The 25,585-nt window shown below is 42.5% G+C and overlaps 4 protein-coding genes across 6 annotated transcripts in view; 1 reads left to right on the plus strand and 3 right to left on the minus strand.

Moving 5' to 3' along the window:
• Positions 1–103: 103 nt before the first annotated feature.
• Positions 104–5,179, minus strand: LOC125288441 (cytochrome P450 20A1). Its single transcript, XM_048234814.1, has 13 exons — positions 4,930–5,179; positions 4,566–4,615; positions 4,303–4,469; positions 3,595–3,740; positions 2,643–2,810; positions 2,412–2,490; positions 2,149–2,264; positions 1,922–1,976; positions 1,691–1,811; positions 1,449–1,560; positions 1,217–1,281; positions 1,020–1,109; positions 104–888 (listed from the first exon to the last, which is right to left on the minus strand). Exons 1-13 carry the CDS (start codon positions 4,999–5,001, stop codon positions 738–740), a joined length of 1,392 nt encoding a protein of 463 aa, XP_048090771.1. The 5' UTR covers positions 5,002–5,179; the 3' UTR covers positions 104–737.
• Positions 5,180–5,462: 283 nt separating this feature from the next.
• On the plus strand, positions 5,463–8,911 carry zp2l2 (zona pellucida glycoprotein 2, like 2). The gene is made up of 9 exons (XM_048235004.1): positions 5,463–5,808; positions 5,961–6,139; positions 6,258–6,355; positions 6,458–6,615; positions 6,888–7,077; positions 7,595–7,742; positions 7,921–7,996; positions 8,300–8,443; positions 8,756–8,911. Exons 1-9 carry the CDS (start codon positions 5,463–5,465, stop codon positions 8,875–8,877), a joined length of 1,461 nt encoding a protein of 486 aa, XP_048090961.1. The 3' UTR covers positions 8,878–8,911.
• A 219-nt stretch (positions 8,912–9,130) lies between these two features.
• Positions 9,131–16,531, minus strand: tmem237b (transmembrane protein 237b). 2 transcript variants are annotated; one of them, XM_048235006.1, is made up of 14 exons: positions 16,399–16,531; positions 16,078–16,125; positions 14,669–14,697; positions 14,475–14,488; positions 14,006–14,080; positions 13,520–13,645; positions 13,294–13,387; positions 12,532–12,689; positions 12,324–12,450; positions 11,798–11,989; positions 11,302–11,375; positions 10,316–10,403; positions 9,459–9,580; positions 9,131–9,363 (listed from the first exon to the last, which is right to left on the minus strand). In XM_048235006.1, exons 1-14 carry the CDS (start codon positions 16,417–16,419, stop codon positions 9,299–9,301), a joined length of 1,233 nt encoding a protein of 410 aa, XP_048090963.1. In that variant the 5' UTR covers positions 16,420–16,531; the 3' UTR covers positions 9,131–9,298. The 2 variants fall into 2 exon arrangements, with proteins under 2 accessions (XP_048090963.1, XP_048090964.1); XM_048235007.1 differs by lacking the exons at positions 16,078–16,125; positions 16,399–16,531 and adding an exon at positions 15,574–15,992.
• Positions 16,532–16,679: 148 nt separating this feature from the next.
• The window catches only part of mpp4b (MAGUK p55 scaffold protein 4b), a 13,193-nt gene continuing 4,287 nt past the window's right edge, over positions 16,680–25,585 (minus strand). For both annotated transcript variants that reach the window (XM_048234863.1, XM_048234862.1), the window contains 16 exons: positions 23,796–23,877; positions 23,393–23,478; positions 23,185–23,256; positions 22,099–22,295; positions 21,746–21,804; positions 21,419–21,436; positions 21,278–21,319; positions 21,084–21,104; positions 20,854–20,868; positions 20,630–20,671; positions 20,109–20,288; positions 19,645–19,725; positions 19,455–19,548; positions 18,663–18,771; positions 17,942–18,076; positions 16,680–17,718 (listed from right to left, as the gene is read on the minus strand). In XM_048234863.1, the coding sequence (XP_048090820.1) occupies positions 17,527–17,718; positions 17,942–18,076; positions 18,663–18,771; positions 19,455–19,548; positions 19,645–19,725; positions 20,109–20,288; positions 20,630–20,671; positions 20,854–20,868; positions 21,084–21,104; positions 21,278–21,319; positions 21,419–21,436; positions 21,746–21,804; positions 22,099–22,295; positions 23,185–23,256; positions 23,393–23,478; positions 23,796–23,877 (1,425 nt within the window). In that variant the 3' untranslated portion in view covers positions 16,680–17,526. The remainder of the gene's footprint in view (positions 17,719–17,941; positions 18,077–18,662; positions 18,772–19,454; positions 19,549–19,644; positions 19,726–20,108; positions 20,289–20,629; positions 20,672–20,853; positions 20,869–21,083; positions 21,105–21,277; positions 21,320–21,418; positions 21,437–21,745; positions 21,805–22,098; positions 22,296–23,184; positions 23,257–23,392; positions 23,479–23,795; positions 23,878–25,585) is intronic.

The following is a 25,585-nucleotide window of genomic DNA, read 5'->3' on the forward strand; positions in this document are numbered from 1 at the left end:
TATGAAATTAAAAATCAAGTTGTCAGAAGGACAACCCATTATCCCTCCTTCGCCTCTGATTTCTTAAGGAAAATAGAGATACTAAATATCACAATTTCAGTAAACAACAATTTTATTAACAAAGAAAATACTATTAGGTACTATTACCATTGTCTCAACATTTCAGTCACATTTATATATATATATATTTTTGTTTGTTTCTTCAAACAGGATACATGAAATGGATCTGTAATGTTTGATTACAATTAAGATCATGATCATCAATAATCTGTTTTCAATTCTTTCCATTTTCTTCTAATGTATACTTATTTCCTCTACAAAAATGACTACTAAGCCACAACGGTTAATAACAGGAGTCCAGAAATGTAAAATATCCCTTTAACATCTTGGCAAAGAGCTGCGGCACTTGTGGTGCTAATAGAAAGGGGTCTGTTATTCTCTTATTTTCATAAACATTTTGTAGCCACTGTGACAGTGACAACTTATGGTACACTTGGATCATTCAAATCGCTCGCTCTCTGCAAAGGTTTCATTTTGTTCATTCATTTGTCTAACCGGTTTCCAAACCAACAGCCCAATAAAAGAGAAATGCAAATGCAAAATGTATGTAAAATATCTAACCATTGGACAGTGGCATCACTGTGATGGCAGTCTTGGCTGGTGACAGATTAAACTTCCCTGTCGGGAAGGGAATAGGGGACACCCCTCCACAGAGAATGGGGCCACACAAACCAGGTTTACTTCCTGCTGCTGACGGTGATCCAGGTGTCGTCCTTGGGCGTGGCTACCAGTTCGTACCTGGCCTCAACAACCTGCCTGTCTGTGCCGTGGAGCTTCAGCCGACGCACCAGACTGCTGAGCAGCACGGTGGCCACCGTGTAGGCAAACCTGCAGACAAGGAGAGGAAGGTGTTTGGAATCATGAAGCTCAAGATGCCTAACACCACATCAGAGGTTGTTGTCAGTTATGCTAACACGCACGCACGCACGCACGCACGCACGCACTAACTTCCTGTTCACCTTAGCTCCGGGCAAGCCTGTTTCCCAGAGAATCCTAGAAGGGAGAAGCTTTTCCTGGAGTCCTCTTCTCTGAATCTATCAGGGTCGAATCTGAGCAGACAGAGAGTGTTAATGGAGGTGTCTAGAACACTGCAGAGGATTGAGAAAAATACAATCTTAATCTTTTTACCCAGAAATACAATTTCCTCCATACAAACCTGTAGGGTAGAGGCCACGTGTCTCCATCCTGGAGTACCACACCAAGAGCATAGATGACAAGAGTCTGAAATACCACAAAGAAATCAGTGTCAAAGTAGAAAACAAATAATAAATAATAATTTACATCAAAAGCAGCTATACTATAAAACACTATACACATTAGGAAAAAGATTACTTAAATTGGACTTCATATTTAAAGAGAAAAGCACATGTCTGTATGAGTTTAGTTACCTCTTTAGGAATGACATGCTGATCGACCTTCCCCTCCACCTCTTGTAAGGTTGCAGCAATGGGTGTGAGCTTGGCTGTTCGCACAGTTTCATTCAAAATTTGCTGACAATACCTGTACAAAATAAGGATAACACTAAATATACAGAGTATACCTGTACCCTAACATATAACTATATTAGAAATCATAGAACAAAATGACTCCAGTGTTTGATTGACAGCCAGAGTGGATATCTGTTCCTTACTTGAGTTCCGGAATCTTCTCCAGGGTAACAGGCCCGTCCCCTAAGACCTCAGTAAATTCTTTCAGTAGTTTCTCCTGCACATCCTTAGCAGTGGAGAGGAAATGCACAGCCCAGATACACACTTGGAATACAAATGAGAATGAATTTAATGCAGACTAGTGAAAGAAAAAGATCAACCTCTAGTAAGGTGGAAAGATATAGGATATAGATGACAGAACAGCGCTAACTCACAGTTAGCAGTGATAACACATCCAGAAAGAGTGAAGACCATAGCATCCTCCATCACCTACAAGGACAGAGCCAGTACAGGGTTAGGGAATAAAAGTGATAACAGTACAAAAGTCAGCACATTTGTATGAGAGTGAGGACACAGGTGGTCCTGAAAGATGTGTGCATTGACTGTGGTTTTGGTCTAGTGCCTGTGCAGACGTGTGACCAGGAAGAGACATAAAATGTACCTGTTTTTCAGAGAGTTTAGCCTGTATGAGGGAGTCCATGAGGGATGATTGGCCCGAGCCATGCCCCTTGATATCTTTCACCACAGACTTCAACACTGACTCCATCTCTGCCAATGCTGTTGCAGCACGCACACACACGCACACGCACACACACACACACACACAGATGACTGAGGGTTGCACACACACACACACACACACAAAATGAAGGGTGACTGATATCCTGAATGATCAGAGAGGAGCAATGCTGCCTGGGTGCGTACCGCTGTCATAGTGGCCTTTCCTGCTGGAGCTCTTCTCCATGGACCCATCAAGGTAGCCTCTGCCGATCTCTGACCAAATCTAGTAGTTAGATGATCACAATGCATAAACATCACCCCAAAAGTATCGACCATATCATTTCATTTGAACATGTATTCTTTATGAATCTATGAAAAATAGCAACCAGACAACAATACAGGCTCAACAAAATATTCAAGGCAGAGATGTCTCACCGCATCATGGTTCTTTCGGAAGAGTATGACCTCAGTATCATTGGCAAATCGGTCCCCCAGAGCTAGCTGAGTGACAGTTTTCATAGCCAATCCGAGTAGGTGAGCACATAGGGGAATGTGCTGGGACTCGGGAAAAGACTGCCATTTGGTAACCAACTCCTCCCCCAGCTGAGACAGGAAAAAGAACAGTAGGAGAGAGAGAGAGAGAGAGAGAGAGAGAGAGAGAGAGAGAGAGAGAGAGAGAGAGAGAGAGAGAGAGAGAGAGAGAGAGAGAGAGATGACACATGTAGGTTCTAGTGATTTTAGAACAGCTGTGTTGTTAAGCACAATGCGAAGTGGAATGGTTGCTAAGCAATGTTGTGATGCAGCAACTCTAACTTCTGTATCAATTTGTGGTGGCGCACTAATATAGAATGAAATGCGGTTAATGTGACAGGTTGCACTGGGTTTTTACAACGGAATCGAACGGGATTCAGCCAATCATAATCAAGGACCGGAACTACCTGTTTTAGAAGGCTTGTTGAAACATAATACATCTTGTTTTGATAATCCACTGGCCTACAGATGTGAAAGCCTACTGGGATTTATCCCTGTATGCCAGATGGCCAATACTCCACTGGCTGTACTGATGGATGCATCTTCAGCACAACACTAGTAGGCAGTGGTATAGTCTAGTTAGCTGTAGTGGGTATACTGTGGTGTAGTCTAGTTAGCTGTAGTGGGTATACTGTGGTATAGTCTAGTTAGCTGTAGTGGGTATACTGTGATCAACCCCAAATGTCAGAACCTGTCAGGTCTCATAACCCTGGTGTGTGTGCTGAAAAAAATAGAGTGGTGCGCTACCGTGCGCTACCCGGCCAAAATCCTGGCGTGCCAGAGAGATCTGTCATTTTGACGTCACAGTGTCCCGCTACCGGTCGGGTGCGGCGAGTATGTAGTAGGCTTTAGTCACCTTCTGCAGCAGAGGGAAGTTGTTCTGCAGGGTGGTGTTGATGGCGCTCTCATACACCTTCTTCCTCAGGACGGTCTCCGTTGCTCCTGCACTCCAGCCAGACTGGTAGCCAAGCAATGACTTCAGCATGGTCTCAAAAGAGTCCACTGCAAAACAATACATACATGGTGAGTTCCTATCAGAGATATAGAGGTATAACTAAACTAACTAGAATAATGTGAAAACACTGAAGGGGTCCTCATGTAAGAAAAAGAGAAATGTTACGACAGTAGAGACAAGGGTAGTTACTCAGGCAACTGCAGTCCCTCACCCTGTTACACAATATACGGTAAACCAGTGGAATCAAAACCATCAAAATCATATATGATCCTGATGATCATGAAAGAGGGCTGACATTTGGTGACCCTTTGTCTTGTATAAAAAATTGAAGTACATGGACCAGTATTTTATTTATGCGATCGTCCCTCCTCCTCTGGGACTAATTCCCCTTACACGTCTGTCCTGCTCTTTCTTTTGTCCTGTCTTATATGTTGTGTTATGTCTTATGTCTCTATGCTGCATGGGTAAATTGCCCCTCGGGGATAAATTTGGAGTTTTTGGAATTGAATTGAATTAAATTGAAGATCTTACAATCTTAACACCCCCTACCCCCACCCACCCCCACCCGGAGGACAAGGGAAAAAAAAAAAACTTTGTGCAGGAACTCACTGGTTTTGTTGGGGTTGATGTGTTGTCTTAACTGATCCACAGTTCCCAGACTGACCACAGGACGGCGGCCGAACCAGAAGGATGCCACCGGGCCAAACTGGTCATGGAGGCCGACCAGGAATTCATGCAAGCTGCCTTTGTTGACAACGTCCTGCAAGTTGCCATCCCTGATGAAATACACAACAGCGAGACCTGAAGACACAGTAGGCCTACACTATGGCCCTGGAGAGCCGTTCTGATTTGAAAGTAATTGGGGGCCTTACTTCTCTTCAGTGGGGTTGAGGCCAGGAATACCAGATGCTTGTCTCGAAGACTATAAGAAGAACGAAAGTTACAAAGATAACTAGTGGATATTGCAGTGCTATGGTGTAGAAGTCATAAAATAATCAAAATAGCCAAATTATCATATTCCTCCGCATCTTATGTATTCGTTCAGAACTGGCCAGATGATTTCAAATGACTCCATCTTCAAGTTATTATCCAAGTGGATTTAGTGATTGATAAGAAGGCATTCGTGTTGCTGTGCTAACATGAAGATCTAAAGTCACAAAATTATAGTTCTAAAAAACTGTCAGCTGGCAAGAAAAAGAAACCTCGCCCAAGTTAGTGGAATTGCAACTTTCTTACCGGGTATAAATAAAGCACCGCACCAATCAGGATAACGACAAATGTCACAGCAAATATCACAAAATCAAGCATGGTTTCTGATGCATTTAGGAATACTTATTTCGTGCAGCAATGCCAGTGTAACCTACATTACTGGCTAACAAACTTACTGCCAGCTACCACGTCTACCAGATTAAACATCCGCGAACATCTGAGCTCGATTAACTTCCCTGTAGGAAGTAGAATTCACTGCCGACCAATCGATTGCAGACGCACTCGCACTCACTTGGCACGCACCAATGATCATTCAAATGAGAAGGGTCTTTTTAAAAAAAAAAATGCAATGATGCATAAGTTTTGAGATATAGTTAAGAATGGCATTCGTAACTATATCTCAAAACTTATGCATCATTGCATTTTTTTTTTATTATTACTTTAACAATTAAAAAAAGGTTTTGACATTCTTAATTAGAGGGCGTTGCCAATTAGGTCACAAATTAGAAAACAGCAGCCTATAAGATTGAGAGAGACCGCATCTGCTGACAGGTGTAACAATGCTGCAAAGACAAAGCTTGAGCGTGATCGAGACGCTAGTAGTATATCTCAGTTTGTGCTATGCCCAGCAATGGCAAAACATCCCACAAGGACAGTTAATCCAAAGACGACCAGTTCACAAGCAACGAGAATCTGCCCAGAATCCACAACTGCAAACACCCCGGCAGGAAAGGAAGCCGTCACGTACTGAGGAGACTCCTACTAAAACTCTCTCTGCTCCTTCTCAGCGGTGTCAGGTGGAAGAATTAGACCGGATTCCATGCGGGGAGCCAGATGTAACTGACGCTGAGTGTGAAGCCATCAACTGCTGTTTTGATGGACGCCAGTGCTTTTATGGCTTGACAGGTGATTTCAAATGCTGCCAGTTTCTCTCTCATACCAGCTGTAACAGTTGCTTAGCAGTTCATTGCAATACTTTGAGACTACATGTTAAGCCTTATAGGCTAAATCATGGCCACATATTTTGGATGTGTCAGCAATTTGCCTTGTCTTATCAGTGACCCTGCAGTGTACCCGCGACGGTCAGTTTGTAGTTGTGGTTGCCAGGGATGCCACTCAACCGCCCCTCAGTCTGGATTCCATCAGCCTGGGCGAGGCTTCCTGCGGGCCTGTTGACACCACATCAGCCTTTGCTATCTACCAGTTTCCTCTTAACAGCTGTGGCACTACCATGAAGGTGTGTTTTAAGTAGATATTTGGCATTTCTTCATCTTAGCTCAGCCAACACCTTATTTTCACCCAGTGTTCGTTTTCTGAATTATTTTCCATATTTGTCCAATATATCTGAATAACAGGAGGAGGATGACTACATTGTGTATGAAAATATCATGTCCTCTGCCTATGAAGTGGGGATTGGGCCTCGTGGCTCAATCACAAGAGACAGTTCCTTTGAGTAAGTGTGTGTGTGTGTGCGCGCGCGCATGCATCCATCCAATGCTTTGGCCCAGTCTCTGCATGTTCTGACTCTGTCTGACTGATCTTGTTTCCCTGACAGGTTGTCATTCCAGTGTCGCTACTCTAGCAGTGCTGTGAAAGCTATTGTGATTGAAGTCAATGCACTCCCTCCGCCTCCACCCATATCCCAGGATGGACCCATACGAGTTGAACTCAGGCTGGCTAACGGTGTTTGCGCAACTAAAGGATGCACAGATGGTTGGTTTACAATCATATAGGATATAACGATGTAATCTGAAAAATTGTGGGTTCAATTCCTGGTTTCCATCGTTGCGCCCTTGGGCAAGGCACGTAACACTGAGTTACTCTGGGAAGAATGGCCCTTGTAATATAATTGACATAGCCCCATGTAAGTCGCTTTGGATAACAGCGTCTGCTAAATGAATAAAGGTAAATGTATATGTTTAATTGCTGGTGCTGCACTATTTGACTTGGGGAAACCCCATAAATCACGTGGTCTCATTGTCCAGAGGATGTGTACAGTTCATACTACACGGAGGAAGAGTACCCGGTGACTAAAGTTCTGCGAGAGCCTGTCCATGTCGAGGTGCGCATCCTAGAGCGGACCGATCCCGATATCGTTCTTCTTCTGGACCACTGCTGGGCCACCTCATCCCCAGACTCCCTTAACCTTCCACAGTGGGACCTCCTGTTTGATGGGTAGGTGAATTCCATAGAGAAATAATTTGATTGTAGGCTACTTGTACTGAAAGTGTAAATGCACTTTTTAAAAACTATTTATTTTATTATTGCTCTTTATGCCTTTATTTATTGTTTTTTACTTTTGTTTGTGTAAACTTTAAAGCACATTGCATTACCCCTGTGTGTATGAAATGTGCTATATAAATAAACTTGCCTTATTGTACACCTGTGCTTGAACCCAGAGCCATAGAGAGGGCGAGGGCTGCGACTTTCATGCCTCCACACGATTAAATGTTCCAAATGGCTGTCTTGTAGGAGGGTGGGATGTATTTCTGGATGCTGAAGGAAACTCCTTGACTACTGACCAAGTGATTAGCAGGTTTCAGTTCCAAAACATAATCCTGGCACTGGCATGGAAAAGCGCTGCCATCTTTTTCCATGGTCTCTTATGGGAGTGTTGCCACTCTGCTTCCTTTATCTTATGTAAATGTAGTGAGCCTTAAGTTGGTTGGGTCTTTCTTTTTTTTTTTCTGAGGTGTCCATATGCAGAGGACCGCTACCTGACCACAGTGGTACCTGTTGATGTCTCCTCTGGGCTTCCGTACCCCACCCATCACAAGCGCTTTGTTGTCAAGATGTTCACCTTTGTGGAGCAGGAGTCCCTCCTTCCCTTGCAGGAGATGGTATGGACCGCTTTTTCTACTTCAACTGCAAACATGACCTGCCATATGGCAAAGTAATTGTTTAAAAGCTTGTAGAAATATGCAATTTCATGAACTTTGGTTTGCAGCGTGTACTGTGAGTCTGCAGCCTGTAATTCCTGTGCAGACTAGGCTAAAGTGTGTGTGTGTGTGTTCACAGGTCTTCATTCACTGTAGCACTTCTGTCTGCTACTCCTCTAATGGGCACTCCTGTCAGCAGTCATGCAACCGGAAACGTGAGAATCCCTTCACAGAAAAAAAACTACTAGATCAGAATGGATCTAGATCTATGGTCCCACTAAGGATCAATTCTGCTTTGATACATCCTGAGACTAGTTTAAGTTTTGAGGGTGGCTGTGTTGATGGAAATTGAGTTATGAAGACTTGCTCAATAAAGGAATTAAAAAAAATGCATACATTTATAATATGCATTGTATTTACATTTTATTAATCACATGAAATCTGAATGTTTCCATTTTGTGTTCAGATGTTGTGCATTTTTCTAGTAGGCTAATTGACCTGCTCTTTTACCTTGACAGGAAGAGCACTTCACACCGCAAAGGATTCTCCCGACCAAGTCGTCTCCAGCGGTCAGGTAATCATAATCGAAGACTGGCCGGCGTTTTTCAACATGAGCCAGTTGAATGGGCCAGTTTCCAGCAGGAGTGAAGGAGTATCAGATGGTGAGATCAATTTTTCAGCATTACATGATCACGTTTTTACACTGGATTGATTTGATTGGGTCAATATTAGAGGTCCAAAAAGTAAAACTACACAATTGCTAAACAACTGGACTCCATTCATTGCTGCTTTGCAGCGCTATGTAATACATTCATATTTCTGTTTTTTAGATTTCTTAGTCACTGTTTTCAGTTTAAACTTGGTTTAGTCTCTCTTATTAAGGACCAAGCACATTAAACGGCCTCTGTGTATAAAGTACTGTAAGTAAACACTAACTTGATTATATTGCTTTTGACTGCCTTTCCTCCCATTAGTGTCTTGCCCCATCAGCTATGCATTTCTGGGTGTGATCGCCATGTCAATCTGTGGACTCGGTGGCCTGGTGGCAGTGTTCCTCTCGAGGAGGAAGTCACGGCTGCAAACTGTAAGAGTGTGATCGCATACAGAATAATAAAGGACCCCACAACAACTTATTGCTGATGCTCTTTTGTGTTCTCCACTATTCAAATAGGACTCTAATATTCTGTGTGTGTGTTTGTCAAGTGGGGGAGGGAGACTGAGATGGGATGGGGAAGGTGTACGGTATGAACGCTACTAGACGTTACAGCCACTCCTACCACCCCCTCACCATACACACACTTAAAAACAAAAATGTGTAAAGAAAGGGTAAGAATGAGAATTGCCAAGTGTGGTGGTGTATACTGATTTATTTTTGTTTTTAAAAAAGGATGCCATGCAAGTATTGACCAGCCAAATACTATATACAGAGACCATACAAAAAATGTGTATTTACAAAACACTTAATTAAAACGTAACAAGTAAAAAAGGTGCAATTGGTGCAAGGAACCCTGTGTGTATCAGGCTGGCATTTCACCCTTTTCTGGAATTTTGGGGTATTCCACTTCCATAGACAACAGGAACTCTGATCAAAGCACAGGACAGAAAAATAGATCCGGTCAGTCTCTAGCGATAATTTGAAAATGAATATCCTTATGTCATTGAACGTGGCCATCTTACCCTCTGTGTGGTCCGTCTCGGGTCCAGTGGAGATGAGTGCCCAGGCAAGCCCCACCATCAGCGTGACTGCCAGGTTCACGATGACCCAGGGGTACAGGACTGAGTGCTCAGAGCCGGGGGGCCTGGGGAAGAGTCAGTAGTGTTCTGTTAATTGACTTCCCCAGCTTTTCTCTTCTCATTGCCCACCTCTTATTTTTGTCCATGTACCTGTGTGTCACACTGTTTATATAGCCAAAGTCCTTTTAGGCAAGTCCCTCCATTCGGTGGCCATATTGTAACGCTTTTTGGGCACTTATCGGGTATCTATTTCAGCAGAAATGCTCGTGCGCAAGGCTTCACAACACCAACCTTGCTCCAGCACAGTGAGATCACAACACATGATTGGCACGATGTATTCACAACACACCACATGATTGGCACAATGTATTCACATGTCAACTTTTTTGCCACGGAAGGGGCGGGATATGTGCAGATAACTGCCATATTGGCGTTACAATCCCGATACATTTCTATGGAGGATTTTTTAGTGCTGTGTCTCATTAGAAAGTCTATATATAACCATGTCCATGTACTGTACCTATCTTTGAGTGCCTTGAAAAGCGCTATAAAAGTTAAATGTAGTAGTGGTCACACTGTTAACATGATGGGGCTGATGGTTTGTGAAATAGTGTATAAATAGTGTCACACTTTTTTGCCCTCAACCTTAGCAGAAGTGATGTGAAATTAGATGTGTAGGCTACACATCAATACTGAGCTGTTGTGTATTGCCCCTACCACCACCACCAAAAACAAGGTCTGAACAATACATTGGAGATGGCGGCCCAAGACCATTTCCAGTACAAGAGAAGGTGGCTCACCAAAGGGTTGAGTTGGAGCTTGGGTAGAGGTTGATGCGGTCACTGGTCATCTGTTGGCTGAGGGTTAGCACCAGCGCAGAGAAGTATACTGCGTTGGAACAGAACAGGAGTACAAACTCAAAGGTGCATGCAGTCAGTGATTTGGGTACACTATTTCAAGTAAATAAATGTTTTGCCACATTCAGAAATCATCCGTGAGTACAGTGAAAAAAACTGCAGTCTCTGTAGGCGGCCCAGGCCCCTAAAAATGGAAACAAACAAAGTTGGGGCAGCCTGTTCCTCAAACAAAACAAAACCTTGTGTGGAGTTTCTCTGGGAATACTGAAGGGAGGGGTATGCTACCTCTCTGGTGTGTTTTGTTTGGTCCTTAGTTAAATTAGGATGTACTTTGGTCAAAAGTGTCTACTAATAAATTTAAATATAAACACAAACAAATATGTGACTTCCGGCACAATCGCTGACTGTCCTGTCCAAGCCTTGTCCAGTGAAAAGGGAATAACAAGAAGTCCAAGGCTATGGTCACACCGCAGGCAGATCAGATTTTGTTTTCCTGAAAGCCGATCTTTGGAGACAGACTGCCCAGTGTCCACACTGTTATTTGCAATGATCAAATTTGAAGGTATTACCGGTACATGTAATGATTGTCTGTCAATGTAATGTTCTTTGTGTTTTGTTTCTGTTGGTGATTGTCTATTTTTTAAGGGCAAAATTTAAAAATGTTAAATAGTAGTGCAGTAGAAGAAGACCTGTCATAATGATTGGATTGTAAATGAAAGCACTGTATTTAAATAAAGTAATAAAAAAAATTTGAAGGTAAATGCTGTATAGATTATTCATCTAGATACCTTCCTACCAGATTATCAACCTAGATACAATCTGGACATACTAAAACATTGTTTCAGGATGGCAGTCTGAATGTAGTCTGTGTGTGTGTGTGTATGTATATGTATGTATGTATGTATGTATGTGTCATGTGATTCACTTACATAAGGAGGCAAGAGCAACAGGGTCCAACATGAGCAGACTCCTCATAGCTATGGTGGCTTTGGCCAAGTTCACCCTGTGAGCAGAGAGAAAGGTTGTGAAGAAAGAATGCTCTGAATTTGGAACTTAAATTCAATTTAATTTTATATATATATATATATATATATATAGCTTTTAAATGGCTTATTATTTTAAATAATAATTCACTGACAATATTGCTACATGAATTATATTTTGAAAAGATATAAAGAAATATTTGTTGAAGTTGTCTAGAATAGATTGACATATGTTCAGCCACATGTTTGTGTAGGAACTCGAAATTGAAACCTACTGTTGATTACTGTTAAAGACTGCATTCGGTACATTTAGTACACACCTGTATCGAACCTAACGTCCTGTACCTAAACGCTTCGGTACGAATACTGTACATGTACTGTACCTTTACACCCCTATGCTGAAGGTGTTTCAAAGATAATGCAATGAATGTCTGTCCCATACCTGTCGAAGGCAGACACGGTGCTTAGAGTCAGCAGGAGGTAGAGCAGAGATTGGGAGGGGTAGGCCAAGCTGTGGTACTGCTGAAGCAGATTCCCCAGGGTGCTGAAATCTTCTCCAGACAGAACGTAGATCACAATGATGTTCCACACCGCGTAACCCGCCAGGAACCCGTGAGCAAAAAGGCCGATCACCCTACAAAGACAACAGAGAGAGAGATGGAGACTATCATACTTTATATTTACATTCATTCATTTAGCAACTTACATATGTCAATTATTGAACCCACAACTTTTCAGGCTCCTTAGCCACTATGCTACCACCGCCCTAAACTTCATAAAGTTTCATCAAACTTAGCGACTAGCCTCGCTAGGACAATAAACACCTAAGGTACTGTACAATTAAGGTAACAGAATCCATCATCCAATTTCTATAGTTGATTTCACTTGTGCAAGTGAAGGCGTTTTAACATTCAGTAAACAGACATTACAGTGTAATTTCTTCAAACACACACACACGATACACACACCTATATCCACTGTGCACTTTCAAAGAAACGTCTCTGGTCGTCCACATGGACTGGATGTCCATGAAGTTTGTATCCAGCTGATCACTTGCCTTCCGTTTGTCGATCCGATCGGCAGCTTGAAAGCGTCCTACACATACAGAAGTGAGTAATGTCAACAATAGTAAGATCACTGAACAGGAAGAATGTAAAAAAAAACACAGACACTCACGGCCACGTTCCACGAACACTTTCCCCACAGGTTGGCTCTGCCCGACTGGGGCAGAGAACAGGGAATGCTGGGGGATCGGTGACTGGGTGTCAGAGATGATGTCATCCTCCTCGACGTCCAGGTCATTAACATACTGCATCTCCACCACCTTGGGCTTCCTGGGTTTCGCATAGGGTTTGCAGGACTTGCATTACTCACATTTCATTTGCTCACTTAACTCTGATAACGGTCTTCTGTTTTCTTCACAAAAATCCAAGCCTCAAACTGTCTTAAATGATGAGTTAGCTGTTTAGCTATTAGAGCAATGCTGTATGACAACACACACTAAATAACATTGACAATAGTACTGTAGATAATGATGGGCCTTTTGACTTTATAGTCACAATATAGTAAAACATAAAGTTGCTTGCCTTGTCCTGTTCCACATATCAAGCATTGAGGGTAGTGTGTATTGATTAGATTCTATAGATTCTGCCTGTAGAAGAACTCACTTTGGTAACACTTTACTTGACAGTATCGACATAAGAGTGACATGACACTGTCATGAACACATGTGTCATGACACATGAACCCTAACCCTAATCCTTTACTCTAACCCTAATTCTAACCCTTAACCTAAGCCTAAGCCTAATCCTAACCCTAACTAAAAACCCAAATGTCACTTAATAACAGAAGCGTTATGTCATAAACGTTTATGACTTGTTTATGACATGTTCATGACAGTGTCATGTCAATCTTTTGTCGATACTGTGTAACCCTTACTTTTTCTTTTTGGATTTCCGTGGTATCTCCTCTCCATCTGTGGTCTGTTCAACAGCATCACCATTCACCAGACCTGCCTGGTCCCCCTCCAGATCTGAAGTCCAACAACCAAAAAAAAACATTCAGTACTTTCACACTGAGATGACCATGCACTGAAGAGAAAACAGGATGTCCGAGCAAAATAAAATACTGAGCTTGGGTTTCTTCCATGAGCTTGTTGTCTTACCGATGGTCTGTTGTTTCTTTTTCTTCTTTTTTCTTGGAGCAGTAACTTCCTGCAGTTCAGGGGTCACAGGTGTTTGGCTGCCCGACTGCCTACGACTCGCTAGACCCCCCATCTCCATAGCAGTATCTGCATGCACACATACACAGATATGATGAATACATATCACACACCTACCACACACACACACACACACACACACACACAATACACTAATATTAAAATAGCCTGATGTATCCAGCTATCAATCTGATCTCTTAAAACCATCAGGGTATGTCGGTTTGGACAAAGGCGTCTGCCAAATCCCATAACCATATGTGTGAATACTCGTATCCTTGTGCCAATGTAATTGATGTTTCATTTTGGGGCTCACTTCTTGCCATGTATGTAATGTTTTTACACCTGCTATATAATTCAATTACATTCTGTAGACATTATTTCAACAGGCTTGGTTAGTATCTGCATCAAATGTAATGGCCAGCCTCTCACCACCCTCTGTATCCTCCGTGCCATCGGTCTCTCGCTTGGCCTTCTTCCTTCTGGTCCTGGGCACTGGAACCTCATCTGAATGAGTAGAATTAATAGAATAGAATTAATAGAACAGAACTAGATATGATGCAGCACATGACATGATATTATGTGCAGTCATAGACATGTATATCTATGATGCGCAGTCAAATAATATTATGACTTAATATCACATGACATGCCATTATGTGACACTGATACACAATATGATACAATAGAAGAGGAGAGTGTTAAACATTGAAACCATAATATGTTCCTAATATGATATAACAGAAAATAACAGATGAGAACTGGAGGATGCTAAACTTGGATGTCTCATGGAAACTATGGGTATGTTCCAATTGCCTTGTTCCTTGTGTAGAGGACTGCACAGTGCATTCAGCCATGGTCAGTGAAATGTCATTCCGTAAGAAGCCACTTTCTTACTCACCTAGTGTGTCATCACTTCATTGGTGAAATCAGCAAGATCATAGAGGGGAGCGAAAGTGAAGAGCACAGTGAATGGTCAGAGGAGTAAAATCGGTTGAAAACAAAAAAGGAATTGGGTTGTCTTGAGTACATATTACACTCTAATTAGCTTATCAGTGGCATGGGGTGAGAGAGAGGCCAAGAGTGACAACTCACCTGGCCAAGGAGGGCAGAGTTCGTCCGCGCTGTCAAAACCAGACAGAGAAACAAGACAGAATAAGAACAGCAGCAGTAGATTGAGGTTAAAGTATGTTTGGTTACACTTTACTTGACAGTATTGACATGAGTGACATGACACTGTCATGAATGTGTCATAAACAGTGTCATTTGTTCATGACAGTGTCATGTCTGTCAAGTAAAGTGTTACCGTATGTTTACATTTATTTATTTGGCTGACACGTTTTCAAAGCAACTTACAGCAATAGAATAACATTTAAACTTCCCTGCATCTGTCAATACTATACTAGAGGATAGGAGAGTGCCTGCATATTAAATACTATTAAATTAACTTAACCCTAGACACCATAACCTGTTGACCACAACAAAGGGTCTCTCTGCATTGTTTTAAAATTATGAATAATGGATAAAATAGGCCTAATTCCCAGTACAGAACTGTGTGTGACAGATCAAACAATAAACCAAATAACCAATAAGTAGGGAAAATGCTATCATTCTTAAACCAAACAGGTTTGAATTCATGTCAGGTGAATTAATTATATAACTAGGCTGCATATTGCATTAGACTGAGCATAAGTTAAATAAAGTGCATCACAAACGATGATGACATTACAATTATCACAAATGACCAACTCCTAAATGAAAGCAACCTAAATGAAATCCGTTAAAAACGATTGAAAGGAAGAAATCAAGAGGTTTTCCATGACTCATAACTAGTCGAAGAGCAACTATCGTGCCACCAATCCATACGCAACAGTTCGCTAGCTACCTCTCTCAACCTCATTTACCTCTACTGACAGACGTGAGCTGGTTAATGGCTCGAGTATAAACATGGGTATGCAGGTCAGAGTGTTTCTGTTTATGTGATTGTTTTTGGTACTTACGAACAGTTTCTTCGCCATTCCGTGTACGTGTGAAACACGCAGTGCCCGCGTCCCGTTAAACGCAGCATTAATCCTGAGCTAAATCGGACTACTAGCATCTGCCAGGTTTCGGGATTACTTCTACACAGACCAGACACGACACTCGGCACCGAAGGGAGATGGACTCAAACGCCCTGACACACCTCGGCTCACAGTATGAAACATCCCCGGGAATCATTACCTTCTAACACTAGCTTCTAGATCTAGCAGCTAGCTGCTACCCTACTTTTTGTTCCTTTTTTCCATTCCCAGATGTCCTCAGAGCCTAACTTTACTTATCAAGTTGTGATTTTCACACGACAGACCACTTATCTGACCAATGTTGCATATCAAGCGGACTTATACGGAGATAGTTAGATATTCTCTAATTAGGACACGAATTAACCCATAGCCAGAGGTACTTCTATACTCGTTGGCATAGCTCGACAGAACAACCCATATCAGTTTACATTAAAGTTTACTTACTGATGTCTGAGGCAGGGGTGGGAGTTCCCTTCTTCTTGTGCTCTTCACCTAGGTTAAGTTCAATCGGGGTTGTAAACGAGATACACATGATCTGGGTCACTATATTTCTTCACAACTTTAACGTTACATTAGCAGCATTGTGCCGAGTAACTGTTACCAACAAAACAACGACGGTTTGTTCTAAAATAATTTAACGTAAGCAAAACATTAACTTAGCTATCGATAGCTATTGCTAACTTTGGATAGCATCAGTTGTTGACAAACGTTAACGTTAAGTTATGTGAATCCAAACTATCCTATATAATCCGTTTTGCTACTAACCTTTAGGCTTTCCGAATCCATTCCGTTACAGGATATTTTCACATCAAATCTGTATCAGAACAAGTACTAGGCCGAAACCGATTGGTCACTCATGCACTCCCTGTGATGCAGTCAAGTCAGACAGTTGTTTACTGTTGTCCTGAGATACAAGAAGCATGGTCGCCTATCCTACCGTAAATCTGAGAAGGCAGGCGCATTGCTCATAAAGACCGATAAAGACTCTAGTATCAGCGCAAGCAGGACAGTAATGGCAACAGCAACATGAAATGCTTTGAGAATAGTCAGGAATAGTCAGCTATTTATTTCAATTTTATTGACGACAACTCAAAATCTATAGAAAAATAAAAATAAAAACAAATTTAAAACATCAAATCACAATTTAGAAATCAGCAAGTTAAATTTCCCCCTGGAATTTAAGAAATACAAATGTGCTCACTCAAAATAGGACACAACATGCATAATTTTACTTTTTACAATAAAGAGTAATAAGAATAGATCGATAAGTAATAAATGTAAAAAAGGTGTGAGTTTACAAATTAGTGCACATGCGTCTGCATGACTCCACCGAACCACAGACCAGACTCTGTGGCCCTGAACAGAATACCTCTTGACAGGATACTCTATGCATGTATTGAGTGATGTTATCAAAAGCAACCAAGGACAGGGCATGACTACATCTAAAACACTGCCGTCTGAGTCAGGTATCTAACTGCTGAGCACTACTTGAAAAAAAAAAACAACATGGAAAAAGGCCATGCCATTGAAACAAACATTTTCTGAATACATTTGGTTGGCTTTCATAAAAAATGTTGGTGTATATGAATAAAAAGATCTTTGGAGAAAAAATGGACACTTTAGATGGTAATGTCCCAAAAGGCATTGTCTTTCCATTCCTCACTGAAGACCATCATGTTTACCATCATGTCAACAGTCTCATCTTGCCTTTTCTTTGAAAAGTACTAGCCATCTTCTTTGTTCTCAATATTCTATACAGTGTTCACACCTTCTCCTTCCCTTCATATTTCCATACTCTTCATTTTTCCTTTTCGTCTCTCTCTTCATCCTGCCTCCTCCTCTTGCCTCTTCTCTTCCTCTCCTCTCCTCCTTCAATCTCTCATATTGCTCTTCTCAGGCCTGGTTAGTGGGTCGTATCCAGGATGCGGGGACCCACTGAGGTTCGTCCTGTGCCTTTCTGATGGCCGTGAGCAGCTGAACGCATGACTCCTGCAAGTTATCGTTCACGATCATGTGATCAAAAAACTGATAGAAGTGAGACTCCATCTTCTGGCCGGTCTCCTCTATCTCCTGGAGGTCTTCATCCTGAGACAGACAGACAGAGAATGACAGAAAGACTCAAAACCGGATGCAATTGACATATTTCGCCTGAATTATGCTACATTGTAGCTACTACCATAACCACGTTTATATTTTTAAAAGAGATTTACATTTTAGTGTATCATCACTTAGTAGGAACTGCCCACTTTCCCATGGGCATGGACTATTTGGTTTACTTAAGCATGGATGGGCCAGAAGGCCGACTCACTTTGAAAGGCCGGTTGATGTAGTAGTTGGTGATGATCTCGGAGTTCTTCCTGGTGAGCCTCATGCTGTCAGCTGGAGGAGGTTTGATATAGATGATGTAGGCTTTCAGCTCATGAGTCCGCACTGCTTGAATTCCCTGGGAAACACACCATCAATTTCAATGTTAGGAGAGTCAACAAAACAACATACAGGGAATCACAAAAAGGAAAGGCAAAAAGATCAGCTGTACAATTAGCCTGGGTTTTCCCATGCTGCCTTACGCGCACAATTTTATTCACGCTGCTAGGCAGCCTGGATTCCATGGAGCAAATTTTCGCCTCAGTTAGGGGACCAATCACAGAACTGAGGGAGGGCAGCAAGACGATGACGACACACCGAAGCCGTTATGAGCTACGTACAGACGCATTTGATAGACATTCGTAGCGCCCAATAAACGGCTCTAGGCATTCGTAAACCACGTTTCAAATATGAGAAAATGAATGTCTAGTTCCCAGACCCCATCTCAATGAGATGAGGTCTGAAGTTAGCCAGGCTACTGTACAATGCAAAGGCAGAAGAAATGGATAAAAGGAGTCCACAGGAGTTAACATAATAATAGTGTGTAATTTCTGTAATGTTAACCCTGAGGCTGCTATGGTGACACTGAACAATATTTTGAAAAGTACACAATGGAGGTAATGGAGGCGGATCAAGACAAGACAAAAAACCCTCTTGACACTCACATGGGGATCGATGTCAATGATGCAGACTTTCCCAGTGTGCAGTATTTGCTTGACAGCATCTATGCTGGTGCCATAGAGATAACCTCTGTGTTCCCCGTATTCAATAAACCTGAGCGATAGAGATCAAAGGTCAAGAGTATAACATGGTAACCTGGTGCAAACATGAACAAGAAAAACACTGACAATATATAGTCACATAAAAATATATTTTTTAGCAGACAAACTGTCGAAAAGAAGGAAAATTCCCACAAGAGCACATTCAAATAATCTTTGCAAAAACATCCATATTTGTGCCACTTGGCGTCAATATTTAACACCATTTAATACTAAGACAGTAACCAGTTAGTCAAAAACCGACTTAATGGTTTGTTTAGTAATGCAATATCAAATGTTCCAGGCACGCTTTGGCAATATAAGAAACTTAATTCTCTGTATTGTAAGTCATTGTTGCATCAAAATAAGTTTGACGCCTTTACTTTAAGGAAGTGCATTGTGTTGCTGTGTTGCTTTAAGTCTAAATAAGTAAGGGATAATGTATAGAACGCTGGTCATTATCGTGAAAATAAGTCCCGACAGGGCGAACCGGACCCCGATGCGCCAGGCTAACTAACTAATTACCTTAATACCAATTTGCTAATTTAACACAGGTTTTACATGGGTTGTGCAGACACTGATGAGTCAGCTGAGTGGTACACACATGCACCACGATAGTTATAGTTCATGCACGAGAACTTTGCTTGCTAAGGCACTTTGCCCACCTTTTAAATTAGGGCCCCAAGTGTGGCACCTCACCTGTGATTGTAAGCCATGTTCTCAAACAGTTCTCTGCTGATGAAGTGATACTCTCTCCCAGACTCCTCATAGCTCTTTCTAGGCCTTGTGGTGTCTGAACATAAATAAAAACGACAACAATAATCAGCAGCTGATATCAACACACCACTGCAGTTGATCAGTCTAGCACGTCTGCGGAGGATGCACTTACGTGGCACTGCACCCTGGTAGGTCTTTGGGTCAATCTCAATAAGCCTCCTGCGGAGCTCATTCACGCCAACGCCAGAAGGACCTGGGAAGACACACACACAGACATTGTTAGGAAGGACACACACCTGTGAACACACACGCACACACACACACACGAACACAGAAGACACACACACAGAGACACTGTTAAGAAGGGACACACACCTGTGAACACACACACACAGACACACACACACACACACACACACAGACAAGAACACAGAAGACACACATACAACAAATGTAGTATGTAGGAGTAGTTTTGCAGACACTTTCCCACCGCTACCGCGGCTCCACAATGTGAAATCTATCTGTCGCAGCGGCAGACCAGTTCTTGCATGCAAGCCATTGAAAATAATGTGTTTCATTGCTGCTGTTTGCGTGTGTACAGTAATGTGAACCCCCCTTAAGCTGCGCCTCTCTCACCTATCAGGGCGATGAGGCGGTGGGCGTCCCCTGGGTGGCGTTTGTGGCGCACCACCTCCTCGTACGGGTTCTCCAGGGCGGTGAGGCAGCTGCTGGGGCAGCGAGAGGTGCAGGTCTGGCCGTAACCACTGGCCTGGGCTTTGCGCCTTCGACACAGACGCAGGCTCTTCCGGAAACCCGCTAAGCACCGCACAAACAAATTTAAATAAATAAACACATAACAAACACCATATGCCATCAGTAAGTTCCACAGATCAAACACTACTATTACCACTCTTTTTATTTCAATAAAGTAAATTCAATGTAGACCGTACCACTGAAGTATGAACCAATAGTTACTTAAACTCTTAAAGTATATCTCAGTATATAACTAATACCACAGTACAAAACCTATGGATGGGTACGTCAACTAATGAGTGAAGCAAATTATTTACTAACAATTCAGTTTTTAGACCAATTAACAGCAAGTGGTGCCACTGAAATAGTATTAAGGAGGGGGAGACAGAAACAGACACACGTACCCAAGTAAACTCCTGCGACATTGCTGCTGAAATCACTGTCATCTACAATCCAGAAATGTATGGTGTCAGATAAGTGTATGGTAAGACATAGGACAGAACTACAATATATTCTTTAAAGTTACCAAGGTAGCATTGGTCAAATCAGCATGATAAGATGCAGAGCAAATGGTGAAACACACACATACACCCGGGTGCACACACACACACACACACTGGTTACACACCTTCCTTGAGCTCTTCTACCAAGCCAACAGGACAAGAGAAAAAGACAACATCAGCAAGCACTGCATTTACACATATTGTTTCAGGTCACTGTGAAACATACACAACTATAGATTTTAGTCATCAGAGGGCAAGCACCAGATGATTGTATTGAGATCTAACTCAACTTTATGAGAAATGAGTATTATGAGAAATTTGTATGTGTTAGGTGTTTAAGTAAGGACTTACCTACCAGATTCAAAAGCCTCCTCATCTGCAGAAGAGAGATTTACATTGTATTACATTGTATTGTTTATCTGATTTTCTGCTTTATTAATTTATGATTCATATGTATTGCTTATCTGATAATTTAAAACAATAAAATTATATATATATATATATATATATATGTATATACTGCATCAACGTAAAGACAAGGTTGCTCACCTGTCTCTACGCATTTGTCATCGATGGCCATGAGGTCTTCCTCTGAACAGACAGAAGAGACAGATTGATGAGAAAAACAACTCCTAGAACAGGCCTAGATCTAATGTTCCCATAAGCGCCATTTTCCCCCACAGTGCTCACCTTCATCAACCGTGCTCACTATTGGTCAGCAGGAATGGAAAGGAAATCAGCTCGTATAAGAACAAAATCTCACTTCTCAACAGTTATTTTTGACAAATATATTCAGTTTAGTCTAAGGTAAAATATAGGGTTTTTTAAATTGTACCATATATATTTTGTGCTAGCTAAATTTGTTGTTTTTGAATTGAAAACTTGCATTTGAAAAGTTGTATACCAACAGCAATAACTATCTAAGGCTGAGAAGGACTATTGGATTTAAACATATGTTTATATATGTGTATTTGTGTATATTAGGCTGGGTTCACATGCAGCTCTTGTAATACTCACAGGTTTTGAGACCAGCTTGAATTGGGAATGGCTGTGACCACCAAAACTCTTTCTGCTTCCTGAGAGAACAAACAAACAAACAAACACACACACACACACACACACACACACACACACACACACAGAAATAGCAACCGACAGTTGACACATGGATGTACACACACATGACCTCATGACGCACACTGAGCAGATTACTCACGTACAAGTGGGATTGATTACAAAACAACAACAGGCTGACCCCCCCGCCTTCCCCCAGCTATTACATCGTTGACCTCTAACCCTAGCATATGACAACTGGGGAATATATGTACTGGGGGCTACAATGCCAATCGGCATAATCCGTCGACCCTGACCTCTCAAGTAGGCTGGTGGAGGGGACGAGGCCAGCGCAGAGCGAGGTGCTGGGCAGTTTCTTGGCCTGCCACCAGAGGGCATCCGTCTGGTCCACGATCTCCAGCACATCTCCCTTGCAGAAGGCCATGCCTGCGTCCGCGCAGGGGATGCTGGGGTCCTGGTTGGGACTGTAGTCTGCCATGGCTCGCACGTACAGCTAGTAGAGGCGGGGAGTTACACACACACACACACACACACACACATACATACACAGAGGATAACATGCAAGGGCACATGAACGCACACAGACACACACACACACAGGTAGACAGAGACGTGGAGACATGGACAACAAGCAAACATGTGCACACATTGACGTCCAGTGTACACATATCCACACACACACACACACGCACACACACACACACACACACACACACACACACACACACACACACACACACACACACACACAAACACACACACACACTCAGACAGACAGACAGAGATGGGCAAAAAGGCAAACGCACAAAGAGACAAAGACAGGAACGTACAAACACATGCATAGATAGATAAAGTAGCACACACACATACTCACACAAAGGAGCACACACAAACACACACACACACAGAGGGAGACAGTCAGGAGCAGAGCAGAGGTGTATAGAAACACACACACAAACACACAAGCAGATACCTCCATAGCCCCACACAAAACAGACATACACATACACACACACACACACACACACACACACACACACACACACACACACACACACACAGAGAAATACATTTACACACATCAAAACAAATGAAGGCAACTGAGACCATTTTCAAATTTCAAGACATTTCTATTCATGAATGTTTGCAGTTGTTCAAACTTTTTTTATATCTATATTGTATTTGTGTTATTCTGTGTGTATTAATTCCAGTGATTTAGCTTAATAGATAGCAACTGATTCTGGAACAGGTCGTGGAATAGTATATCAGCTTGGGTACTGTATATCTAATAGGCTTATCTAATGATCCGTTCAAATGTTATCTAGATTGGTCTATTCTGATAATCTGCTCTAGTATGTCTAAAGAAGCGGAGCAGAGCTCACCATGGTCTGGTTGTTGACGGGTCGGTCAGTAATGGGAACCACTTTAAACATGATGGTGCCCTGGGAGCAGGCCTGTCAGTCAGAGGGAGAAGAAAGGCTTCTATGTCATAGAACATCCACAAGGTCCAGAAATAAATACTGTAGGTAATAGTAAAACAATAACTGTGTGTGTGTGTGTGTGTGTGTGTGTGTGTGTGAGTAGACTAACCAGTATGTTTATGATTTGCTCAGGTTCGAGACCAAAGACAGGGTGACCATTCACTTCCACAAGTCGGTCTCCTGCACGTAACAAGCCTACAGCATGGAGATAAACAGACAGTGCAAGTCCACACACACACTCCAAATGATATTTAAAAAAATATATCCCCTAGTTACAAGATAATTTAGAATATTAAATGTTCACAAACACTCCATATAGAAAAAACACATTTTTATACTTGTGTTGTGTTTGCAAAGTCACTTTTAACTATTTTAACGATTTTTGTTGTTTTGTTGTTGTCAGTATTTTTTAAGCGGATGTTGGCATAATGGTTGTTTAGCACTAGGGCTGATATAATGTCCTGATGCATGGTTTCAGCCTTAGTCTAGTCTCAGCCTAGTTTTATCCTCACCGCTGCGGTCAGCCAGTCCTCCGTGGATGACCCTTGCCACGAATATTTCTCCTGTCCCCTCATCTCGCCTTATTGTTGCTCCCTGAAAACAAACAAACAAACAAATTCACTTACATTCATTCAGGGGAAAGATTTACTCATATGCGCTCAAAAAGGGGACCGACGCAAGACGTAAACAGAATGAGATGAGGGTCACTTCAGGCAAGAAGGTCTCTCATGGTTGATGAGTTGCTGAAGACACACACGGCGGCTTTCTCCATGGGAGGAGAGAAACTGAAAGAGTGAATAGAGAGCACGAGAGAGAGAGACTGAAAGACTGCTAATGGAATGGATTTGTTTTTTAATCTGTTCCTTCTATGTTTGAGTACAAATGTTTTCAGAACATAACTTGATGGATGATGAGGACGCAGCATGGATGACAAGGACACAGAATGATAAAAGGGACACACACACGCATGCAAGTATGGATTAGAGAGCCACAACTGGCATGCGATGAAGAAACGGCTGTGTGCAAAGGGTGATGATAAAATAGGAAAACTGCTCCCACGAAGATAGGTTCAGCATGAGAGGACACACACACTTTTACACCACAGCCAGCACGGCCATATGTCCACAGAGAAGAGTCTCACACACAGCCATGTTTGGGTCACCATAAGACACGAAGATGACATGGCATGCAGAGCTGAATAGTGCATCACAGAAAGAAACTGAAGTGATGTCACGATTCAAGATGAAGGACAGAGATGTTAAGAATGTTATAGTGGAGCTGTTGTGAGCAATGGATGTTATTTCAATGACCAAACTAGATGTTATTTCCATGATAAGATAACTACGAAACTATGAATTATTATCTATGATACTATAACAGAACTAGATGTTTTGAGAAAAAAAGACCTTTAGTATTCATTGATACATGTATGAATATGGTCAAGAGGTGTTAACCAATCAGTAGAATTCCAACGAGATGGGCATCTCTATCTGCCAATCCCATTATGGGTTAATGGAATGGGTGGACACACAGTGGTGAAGGAAATGTAGGAATGCTAAAACATTCCATGAAGGAACATTCCATGAAGGAGGGTGGAGAGAAACGGGTTAAAAAAATCAAGCATTGCCTGTGTGACACTGTTCTGGAACCTTCCAGAAGACGAGGAGTGTGACGCAGAGGAGTGTCTGTGACTGAAGAAGAAGAGAGGGGCTGTGGTGACTTCACTTCCTCTTCTTCTTCCTCCTCTTCTTTTTGACTGACAGGCAGCCGGTGCCGTCGGTCTCGACTTTCGCCGGCCCCGTGCCGTTTGGCAGAGACGGCTGACCGTTTGCAGCCCTGCACGGCGACACCGATGGCGTCCTCCGATTGGGGGAGGAGAGGTTCCCCCGTGGCCTCAGTGGCCTCTCCAGGAAGTAGGTCATGGGACCTGAGGATGAGGAGGAGGAGGATGATGATGATGATGATGATGATGAAGAAGAACAGGAAGGACATCTGGCATGGCGTGGCGGAGGAGAGCGACGTACGGTCCGGCTCTTGCTGCGCGGGGAGCTCTTCAGAATGGGCAGGTTGCAGACCGGATTGCTGCGGGGCACAGCGTAGTCGTGCTTGTCGTCACTGGGCAGCACAATGTCAGGCACGTTGGCTTGAAGAAGTGCCCCATTACTGGGGGCACCGCTAGGCTGAGTGGCACTGTTGGGCCCATTTCTGGACATCTGACTAGAACGATCGTGATCGACCAAGGTGTCGCTGTGCGCGGATTCTGTCGAGTTGACGGGCGACGTTGAGGTGTTATTACTGGTGG

The sequence above is a fragment of the Alosa alosa genome, chromosome 23 (assembly GCF_017589495.1).
Source record: "Alosa alosa isolate M-15738 ecotype Scorff River chromosome 23, AALO_Geno_1.1, whole genome shotgun sequence".
NCBI lineage: Eukaryota > Metazoa > Chordata > Actinopteri > Clupeiformes > Clupeidae > Alosa > Alosa alosa.

Excerpts from the sequence above, each read along its gene's own strand:
- LOC125288441 (XM_048234814.1), bottom strand. The coding sequence starts at position 5,001 with ATGCTTGATTTTGTGATATTTGCTGTGACATTTGTCGTTATCCTGATT. Across the intron at positions 3,741-4,302 it reads CATCAACCCCAACAAAACCA|TGGACTCTTTTGAGACCATG; the intron begins GTGAGTTCCTGC and ends ATTGTTTTGCAG. Across the intron at positions 1,110-1,216 it reads ACGTGGCCTCTACCCTACAG|ATTCGACCCTGATAGATTCA; the intron begins GTTTGTATGGAG and ends CTGTCTGCTCAG.
- zp2l2 (XM_048235004.1), top strand. The coding sequence starts at position 5,463 with ATGCTGCAAAGACAAAGCTTGAGCGTGATCGAGACGCTAGTAGTATAT. Across the intron at positions 6,356-6,457 it reads ACAAGAGACAGTTCCTTTGA|GTTGTCATTCCAGTGTCGCT; the intron begins GTAAGTGTGTGT and ends TTTCCCTGACAG. Across the intron at positions 6,616-6,887 it reads AACTAAAGGATGCACAGATG|AGGATGTGTACAGTTCATAC; the intron begins GTTGGTTTACAA and ends CTCATTGTCCAG.
- tmem237b (XM_048235006.1), bottom strand. The coding sequence starts at position 16,419 with ATGGATTCGGAAAGCCTAAAG. Across the intron at positions 11,376-11,797 it reads ACCGTGTCTGCCTTCGACAG|GGTGAACTTGGCCAAAGCCA; the intron begins GTATGGGACAGA and ends CTCTGCTCACAG. Across the intron at positions 9,581-10,315 it reads AGCTCCAACTCAACCCTTTG|GCCCCCCGGCTCTGAGCACT; the intron begins GTGAGCCACCTT and ends ACTCTTCCCCAG.